This window comes from Procambarus clarkii, chromosome 92 (genome assembly GCF_040958095.1).
Source record: "Procambarus clarkii isolate CNS0578487 chromosome 92, FALCON_Pclarkii_2.0, whole genome shotgun sequence".
NCBI lineage: Eukaryota > Metazoa > Arthropoda > Malacostraca > Decapoda > Cambaridae > Procambarus > Procambarus clarkii.
The window spans coordinates 7,860,976-7,871,141 of NC_091241.1; the positions used below are offsets into that span (position 1 = coordinate 7,860,976).

The 10,166-nt window shown below is 44.6% G+C and overlaps 1 protein-coding gene across 1 annotated transcript in view; it reads right to left on the reverse strand.

The window, feature by feature from the left end:
- The window catches only part of LOC123774959 (uncharacterized), a 21,152-nt gene extending 19,061 nt beyond the window's left edge, over positions 1-2,091 (reverse strand). The window contains exon 1 of the mRNA XM_069319055.1: positions 1,984-2,091. Within this exon, the coding sequence (XP_069175156.1) occupies positions 1,984-2,091 (108 nt within the window). The remainder of the gene's footprint in view (positions 1-1,983) is intronic.
- Between the last annotated feature and the right edge of the window lie 8,075 nt (positions 2,092-10,166).

Sequence of the window (10,166 nt, forward strand, 5' to 3'; positions counted from 1 at the left end):
ATCAGCCTTGAGTCAGGAAGTGATTAAATAATCTGGCGGCCATTATGACAACACGGCACTCCGGTAGCCACAGATTACGCCTTCGGTGGCACAAGAGGAAGTTACACGGGCAAGAGGGGAGGAAGGCTGTAAGAGGGGCAAGAGGAGGGGAAGGCTGTAAGAGGGGCAAGAGGAGAGGAAGGCTGTAAGAGGGGCAAGAGGAGAGGAAGGCTGTAAGAGGGGCAAGAGGAGAGGAAGCCTGTAAGAGGGGCAAGAGGAGAGGAAGGCTGTAAGAGGGGCAAGAGGAGAGGAAGCCTGTAAGAGGGGCAAGAGGGGGGGAAGCCTGTAAGAGGGGCAAGAGGAGAGGAAGCCTGTAAGAGGGGCAAGAGGAGAGGAAGGCTGTAAGAGGGGCAAGAGGAGAGGAAGGCTGTAAGAGGGGCAAGAGGAGAGGAAGGCTGTAAGAGGGGCAAGAGGAGAGGAAGGCTGTAAGAGGGGCAAGAGGAGAGGAAGCCTGTAAGAGGGGCAAGAGGGGAGGAAGCCTGTAAGAGGGGCAAGAGGATAGGAAGCCTGTAAGAGGGGCAAGAGGGAAGGAAGCCTGTAAGAGGGGAGGAAGCCTGTAAGAGGGGCAAGAGGAGAGGAAGCCTGTAAGAGGGGGCAAGAGGAGAGGAAGCCTGTAAGAGGGGGCAAGAGGGAAGGAAGCCTGTAAGAGGGGAGGAAGCCTGTAAGAGGGGCAAGAGGGAAGGAAGCCTGTAAGAGGGGCAAGAGGGAAGGAAGCCTGTAAGAGGGGAGGAAGCCTGTAAGAGGGGCAAGAGGGAAGGAAGCCTGTAAGAGGGGAGGAAGCCTGTAAGAGGGGCAAGAGGATAGGAAGCCTGTAAGAGGGGCAAGATGAGAGGAAGCCTGTAAGAGGGGCAAGAGGAGAGGAAGCCTGTAAGAGGGGCAAGATGAGAGGAAGCCTGTAAGAGGGGCAAGAGGAGAGGAAGCCTGTAAGAGGGGCAAGAGGAGAGGAAGCCTGTAAGAGGGGCAAGATGAGAGGAAGCCTGTAAGAGGGGCAAGAGGAGAGGAAGCCCGTAAGAGGGGCAAGAGGAGAGGAAGCCTGTAAGAGGGGCAAGAGGAGAGGAAGCCTGTAAGAGGGGCAAGAGGAGAGGAAGGCTGTAAGAGGGGCAAGAGGAGAGGAAGCCTGTAAGAGGGGCAAGAAGAGAGGAAGCCTGTAAGAGGGGCAAGAGGGGAGGAAGCCTGTAAGAGGGGCAAGAGGAGAGGAAGCCTGTAAGAGGGGCAAGAGGAGAGGAAGCCTGTAAGAGGGGCAAGAGGAGAGGAAGCCTGTAAGAGGGGCAAGAGGGGAGGAAGCCTGTAAGAGGGGCAAGAGGAGAGGAAGCCTGTAAGAGGGGCAAGAGGGGAGGAAGCCTGTAAGAGGGGCAAGAGGGGAGGAAGCCTGTAAGAGGGGCAAGAGGAGAGGAAGCCTGTAAGAGGGGCAAGAGGAGAGGAAGCCTGTAAGAGGGGCAAGAGGAGAGGAAGCCTGTAAGAGGGGCAAGAGGGGAGGAAGCCTGTAAGAGGGGCAAGAGGGGAGGAAGCCTGTAAGAGGGGCAAGAGGAGAGGAAGCCTGTAAGAGGGGCAAGAGGAGAGGAAGCCTGTAAGAGGGGCAAGAGGAGAGGAAGCCTGTAAGAGGGGCAAGAGGAGAGGAAGCCAATGACGGAGAAGCCAAAATTCAGCCTGGTTGGTCCGGCACTTGCAAAAAATAATGTCTAACTCCCAGGTACCTATATACTGCTAGGTGAACAGGAGCATCAGGGTGAAAGGAACTCTGCCCATTTGTTTCCCCCCCTCCGCCGGGGATCGAACCCGGAACCTTAGGACTACGAATCCCGACCGCTATCCACTCAGCCGTGACTGGTGACGTCACACACCACGATAAGGGGGGAGGGGGCTGAGAGCCAACTCTCTGTACTTAAGAGTGCCAGAAATAATATATTATAAACCTAGTGGTGCCAAGGGCGCTTGTGTACGTACTTGTCTACCTCCAGAGTCGAACTTCAGCTCTTGGATCCTATATCTGTCTAGCCGCTGGTTATATTTAGGACTAGAGTAATGGGTCACTGTTTGGGGTCGCTGGACCATTAGGGGTCCACGGGTCCACAAGTCAGTGGACCCCTAATGGTGGGGTCCAGAAGCTGGTTCAGAATCTCTTTAGATGCTCCAGGGTGAAATGTGTAGTTAATTACTAACGATAAGTCTGCTGGATACAAACTTAAAAAAAAAAATCATGTTTCTTTGATCTTGGCTATCAAAATATCGACTATGTCAACATTGGTTGTATGAGGCTTTATCACAAGCTCTGATTGGCTGTTGCTGATTGTTACGAACGATTGTTTATTGTGTGTTACATTGTGGAGTAGATTAGATAACTGATTGTATCTGTTGTCTATTGATGGGTGTACCTGATGAAAATAGAACACTGCTTGGGAAGACTTCACAAACCTGACTCTCTGACATCATCTTGACTTCACTTAAGGCATCTTAAGGCACTTAAGACTTCACTTAAGGCATCTTAAGGCACTTAAGACTTCACTTAAGGCATCTTAAGGCACTTAAGACTTCACTTAAGGCATCTAAAAGGGAAAAAAATGTGTCAGATACACTTGTACCAGAAAGAATCCCAGCAAAGAGAGTGGATGAACAGACACACAAATGACCTGAAAGGGAGCCGGTCGGCCGAGCGGACAGAACACTGGACTTGTGATCCTGTGGTCCTGGGTTCGATCCCAGGCGCCGGCGAGGAACAATGGGCAGTTTCTTTCACCCTATGCCCCCGTTACCTAGCAGTAAAATAGGTACCTGGGTGTTAGTCAGCTGTCACGGGCTGCTTCCTGGGGGTGGAGGCCTGGTCGAGGACCGGGCCGCGGGGACACTAAAAAAGCCCCGAAATTATCTCAAGATAACCTCCCCCTCGCACAATGGTGCACATGTGCACTCTCCCCTCGCACAATGGTGTACATGTGCACTCTCCCCTCGCACAATGGTGTACATGTGCACTCTCCCCTCGCACAATGGTGCACATGTGCGTCGCCCGTCGCAGGAGGGCCCGCGTGTGTACTCTTCGAGCCTTAAATCCGAGCAATGGTGCCTCTTTCTCACAACGTTATTTTGTGGACACGGACCCGACATTTACTTGCTAATTGGACGGGGGTTCAAAGCTCTCTTGTTCAGTGTTAGTTAAATGTGTGTGTGTGTGTGTGTGTGTGTGTGTGTGTCCGGGAGGGGGGGGGAGGGGGGGGGGCAGGATGGCTTGAGTGTGTGTACTCACCTAGTTGTGTTTGCAGGGTCGAGTTCTGTTCTTTAACCCCCGCTTTTCGACAGTCATTTGTTCAGTGCAGTCACTCATTTCACTCGCTCGGTGTGAGGGAGTGAGTCATATGAGAGAACAAATGGTTGAGAGAGAGAGAGAGAGATAGAGAGATAGATAGATATAGATAATTAGCTCTAACAATCAGTCAATTCAGTGGAGAATGGAGTAGATATAACGAAGAACAATCAATAGCCCGGACCTTCCTACCTACTCAGCCTAGCCCTAGGAACTCCCTCCTCCTCGTCCTCCTACCTCCTCCTACCTCCTCCTCCTTCTACCTCCTCCTCCTCGTCCTCCTCTCCTTCCTCCTCCTCTAACAGTGGTCCTCCTCACTGCTGTTACTCATATTCTGAAACTTAATCTTGGGCCCTAATTGGTTACTGTTCCTGATCGTCCTGTTTTTGTCGTTGGTCGTACTGTCTGTTGATGGTCTTCCTGCTTCTGTTGATGGTCTTCCTGCTTCTGTTGATGGTCTTCTGCCGCTGTTGTATCAGTTTCTGCCTCCAAAACAATATATATTTTTTTCAAATAATATTTTTTGGAGTTTAATTTTTCCAATAGAGATATTTATTAGTGTCGTGTCCCTCTAGTCTCCTGGATCGAGATTATATAGTCTTGAGTATATAATCCCGAAGGTAAACTCCCTACAGATATTATGAAGAGTTTACACGTACGTGGCCAGATTGAAAAGCAGGGGCCAGATTCACGAAGCAGTTACGCCAGTACTTACGAACCTGTACATCTTTCCTCAATCTTTGACGGCTTTGTTTACATTTATTAAACAGTTTGCAAGCATGAAAACTTGCCAATCAACTGTTGTTGTTGTTATAAACAGCCTCCTGGTGCTTCGGAGCTCATTAACTGTTTATTAACTGTAAACAAAGCCGCCAAAGATTGAAAAAAGATGTACAGGTTCGTAAGTGCTTGCGTAACTGCTTCGTGAATCTGGCCCCAGGTCTTCAAATGTCAAGCGATGAGAGGGGGGGTTGTACTCTTGACTTTGCTATAGCCAAAACTTAGATTTTTATATTAATAAATATTAAATATTGTAACACCTGTTTCTGTGGCACTTGTCTAGGCTTCATAGTGTAATTGGGTCGTTTCTGAACCTGAACGTATTTTGATATCATTAACTCAATTTAAATTGGTTTGGCTTGGGGAATTAAACATATTTTTGTTGTGTGTTCATTTGGTAATATAAAATATGGTTGCAGCAACTCGACACGAGGCTCTAAGATGTTCTCTAGACTCTAAGATGTTCTCTAGACATTGCATTTTATTAGAAAATACTTTAAAATGGGAGTAATTGGCACTATTTTCGGTGGTGGGGGAAGTGTTCTCGAGTTGTATTACAATTATAAGAAAAATTGTCATTCTTTCCGTATATACAATGAACAATAATTGCTTAAAATTCGGGAAAAATACTTTTTATTTGTGCTGACTTGTATATTGTATAGCTTCATAACAAGGGGGGCCTGTGGCTGAGTTGACAACGCTTGCGATTCGTAATCGTAGGGTCCGGGTTCGATTCCCAGCGATGGGAGAAAACAAATGGGCAGAATTTATTTCACTCTGATGCCCCTGTTACCTAGCAGTAAATAGGTACCTGGGAGTTAGACTGCTGTTACAGGCTGCTTCCTGGTGGGGGGGGGGGGAAGTTGATTGATTGACAGTTGAGGAACGGGGAGAACACCCCCCCCCCCCCCCCCCGCAAGCACAACTAGGTGAATACAAGATTGTCACTTCCTTAGCTAAATGAACTCTGTGGTTCAGTTTCTGAACCCATTGTCTGTAACCCTTTCCACCACCGCCCACGGCCTGGGTATGGGGTGCATAATAAATATGTGAAATTCAGTTCTCAATATTAGACTATAAATGTATAGAATATTTTTTTCTGTAATAAGCACGAGACGTTAGTGAGCTCACGGAAGAATTTTTATGTATTTTAGCAAAATACAAAAATTCTTTCTTTTCTATTTTCTTTTTTTACATACAATAATAAACTCATATTTATTATACAATGTTGTTGTACAACTCCTAATGGCGATCTGTGTCCCTGGTTTACAATTGTTGGACGCAAGAGGGACCCGGGTTCAATCCCCTAGGTGGGACAAAATCGGTTGGGCACGATTCCTTTGGCTCGATGCATTTTTTCAACATCCAATAAAATTGGTATTCTGGAGTTAGGAAACTGTTGTGGGGGCAGCATCCCCGGGAAGGTCCGCAGATACTCTAGTGGGACCTCAATGAATCTAATTACAGACTTATAGCTAAGTATGGCTAGTCTAAGGTCTGGGATTATGAACCATTAACTATGGTTACTTAACGAGGTTGATGTAACCGTTAAGTTAATTAACGAGGCTGATGACACGTTAATGATCAAATCAATTGAGTTTTCAGTTTTCTTCAAAGGTTAACTGAAAATAATGTTTCTCCCTTATGTGTCTCACTCATTTCTTTGTCGTTATCGGTGAATGTTCCATTTCTCTTAGGCGAGGCCCAACCACTTGAAAAGTGGTGTTTGCTCGAGGTGTTGAACATACAGTAACATTTGTTCAAGGTTTTATGCAAGTTCATCAATGCTACTGCATTCTGCCTCGTGTAAGGCTTGACAGTCCATCCTAAGCCCAATGTAACAAACTAGGCTGTTGTAAGAATTATCCAGAGTGGTTTATCGACAAAAGAGAATGGGAAGCTGAGCCGCATGGTGACCTGACCCCCAGGGGAATTCGCGGTGGAAATAACCAACGCTTTGTTCATAGCTGCGTATAATGAACCATCCTATAGTATTCAGTAATTTAGAGAAAATTAGCCTTTATTCATTTTGCATTAAAATTGTATTGTATAATAGTACTGGATACAATATCAAGAGTATTCTAATTATTGAGTTTAAGTCACCATCAGTGACGTCACGAATCAGATCTAACTTTTGAGGCGGAGTGACCGGCGGTCATAGGTCATCAGGGGTTGACAGGTCTACTATTTCTCAAAGTTTAATAACCATTTTTGTGATCGGGAACAGCTCTGCCGTTAGATGTTTGTAATTTAATTCAGTAAAATAATTCAACCAGTCTGGATCAATTCAGTACAAACAGAGTTTAATTGTTATAACTTAACCTTGCTAAAGTAACTGGGTAAGCGATGCGGAACAATACAATGTTCTAGTCTGGGGTAGACCAGACAAGAGAGAGATCAGTGTGGTCACGGAAGCAACTGGGAGAGGTCAAACATCTTACCTCTCCCCAAGACCAGCCAAGACATCTAGCTGGTCGCCCAAGGTATAGTTGCTATGGTTATGTATAGAAATAGTCTCATTTGCCACTCAGGTCAAGTAGGGAGTGTTAAAGTGATAGGGAGTGAACATTTTTAGATTTTGTTTTAGTTTTTCTTTTAATAAATTAAATTTGTTAATATTTTGCATTTCATTATTTCCATGTGTTTTATGTGTAAACTTGTCCTGGTCACGTGGTCCACACGAGGCAGAGTTGTATTGGGCGCCGATTCTAACATCGAATCGGAATTATCATTACCGTGTAATTTATTCCACACTCAAGGTCATCGTATATAGTGGGGATCAAGCCCCAAGGTTGATTAATTAGCGTGATCGATCCAGACCTCGATCATTGCTCTTGTATTACTGATCCCACCGCTGCCACCATTGTAACACGGGTTTGTGTTCCTCTCTCTTTACTTCCTTCTTTCTTTGCCCTCTACCCGTATTCTTACTTTTATTTCTAAACCAAGGGACTCCAAAACTTTTAACAAAGCCAACTCCACGCCACGTGGTCCTAAGACGATTGACCGACTTAGGATTCTACACCCAGTATGACGTGACCTAAGCTCTGAACAAAACCCTAGAGTCACCTCTGCTGCCACCACCAGACCAGTAATACAAGAGCAATGATCGAGGTCTGGATCGATCACGCTAATTAATCAACCTTGGGGCTTGATCCCCACTATATACGATGACCTTGAGTGTGGAATAAATTACACGGTAATGATAATTCCGATTCGATGTTAGAATCGGCGCCCAATACAACTCTGCCTCGTGTGGACCACGTGACCAGGACAAGTTTACACATAAAACACATGGAAATAATGAAATGCAAAATATTAACAAATTTAATTTATTAAAAGAAAAACTAAAACAAAATCTAAAAATGTTCACTCCCTATCACTTTAACACTCCCTACTTGACCTGAGTGGCAAATGAGACTATTTCTATACATAACCATAGCAACTATACCTTGGGCGACCAGCTAGATGTCTTGGCTGGTCTTGGGGAGAGGTAAGATGTTTGACCTCTCCCAGTTGCTTCCGTGACCACACTGATCTCTCTCTTGTCTGGTCTACCCCAGACTAGAACATTGTATTGTTCCGCATCGCTTACCCAGTTACTTTAGCAAGGTTAAGTTATAACAATTAAACTCTGTTTGTACTGAATTGATCCAGACTGGTTGAATTATTTTACTTAACCTTGCTAAAGTAACTGGGTAAGCGATGCGGAACAATACAATGTTCTAGTCTGGGGTAGACCAGACAAGAGAGAGATCAGTGTGGTCACGGAAGCAACTGGGAGAGGTCAAACATCTTACCTCTCCCCAAGACCAGCCAAGACATCTAGCTGGTCGCCCAAGGTATAGTTGCTATGGTTATGTATAGAAATAGTCTCATTTGCCACTCAGGTCAAGTAGGGAGTGTTAAAGTGATAGGGAGTTTAATAGCTAGTCTTTGATGGTAGAGTAGGGCCATGTTATTTAGCTATGTCAATAAGGATAGGATGTATGTTTCCTGATATTAGAGGATTGCTGTCAGTTGACGGCTGAGAAATTTATGAAATATGAACATGTTTATTATTATGATGGACTATTATTTGTCAAATTTTATTAGTTAGGTTAGCTTTTGTTTGTGGCATGAGTTGAATTGTGGGTTTAGATACTAAACCTCGTGAATTTTAACAAATTAACAAGGTTTACTAAGTGCTTGTGCGGGGGGGGTTGTAACAAACTAGGCTGTTGTAAGAATTATCCAGAGTGGTTTATCGACAAAAGAGAATGGGAAGCTGAGCCGCATGGTGACCTGACCCCCAGGGGAATTCGCGGTGGAAATAACCAACGCTTTGTTCATAGCTGCGTATAATGAACCATCCTATAGTATTCAGTAATTTAGAGAAAATTAGCCTTTATTCATTTTGCATTAAAATTGTATTGTATAATAGTACTGGATACAATATCAAGAGTATTCTAATTATTGAGTTTAAGTCACCATCAGTGACGTCACGAATCAGATCTAACTTTTGAGGCGGAGTGACCGGCGGTCATAGGTCATCAGGGGTTGACAGGTCTACTATTTCTCAAAGTTTAATAACCATTTTTGTGATCGGGAACAGCTCTGCCGTTAGATGTTTGTAATTTAATTCAGTAAAATAATTCAACCAGTCTGGATCAATTCAGTACAAACAGAGTTTAATTGTTATAACTTAACCTTGCTAAAGTAACTGGGTAAGCGATGCGGAACAATACAATGTTCTAGTCTGGGGTAGACCAGACAAGAGAGAGATCAGTGTGGTCACGGAAGCAACTGGGAGAGGTCAAACATCTTACCTCTCCCCAAGACCAGCCAAGACATCTAGCTGGTCGCCCAAGGTATAGTTGCTATGGTTATGTATAGAAATAGTCTCATTTGCCACTCAGGTCAAGTAGGGAGTGTTAAAGTGATAGGGAGTGAACATTTTTAGATTTTGTTTTAGTTTTTCTTTTAATAAATTAAATTTGTTAATATTTTGCATTTCATTATTTCCATGTGTTTTATGTGTAAACTTGTCCTGGTCACGTGGTCCACACGAGGCAGAGTTGTATTGGGCGCCGATTCTAACATCGAATCGGAATTATCATTACCGTGTAATTTATTCCACACTCAAGGTCATCGTATATAGTGGGGATCAAGCCCCAAGGTTGATTAATTAGCGTGATCGATCCAGACCTCGATCATTGCTCTTGTATTACTGGTCTGGTGGTGGCAGCAGAGGTGACTCTAGGGTTTTGTTCAGAGCTTAGGTCACGTCATACTGGGTGTAGAATCCTAAGTCGGTCAATCGTCTTAGGACCACGTGGCGTGGAGTTGGCTTTGTTAAAAGTTTTGGAGTCCCTTGGTTTAGAAATAAAAGTAAGAATACGGGTAGAGGGCAAAGAAAGAAGGAAGTAAAGAGAGAGGAACACAAACCCGTGTTACAATGGTGGCAGCGGTGGGATCAGTAATACAAGAGCAATGATCGAGGTCTGGATCGATCACGCTAATTAATCAACCTTGGGGCTTGATCCCCACTATATACGATGACCTTGAGTGTGGAATAAATTACACGGTAATGATAATTCCGATTCGATGTTAGAATCGGCGCCCAATACAACTCTGCCTCGTGTGGACCACGTGACCAGGACAAGTTTACACATAAAACACATGGAAATAATGAAATGCAAAATATTAACAAATTTAATTTATTAAAAGAAAAACTAAAACAAAATCTAAAAATGTTCACTCCCTATCACTTTAACACTCCCTACTTGACCTGAGTGGCAAATGAGACTATTTCTATACATAACCATAGCAACTATACCTTGGGCGACCAGCTAGATGTCTTGGCTGGTCTTGGGGAGAGGTAAGATGTTTGACCTCTCCCAGTTGCTTCCGTGACCACACTGATCTCTCTCTTGTCTGGTCTACCCCAGACTAGAACATTGTATTGTTCCGCATCGCTTACCCAGTTACTTTAGCAAGGTTAAGTTATAACAATTAAACTCTGTTTGTACTGAATTGATCCAGACTGGTTGAATTATTTTACTTAACCTTG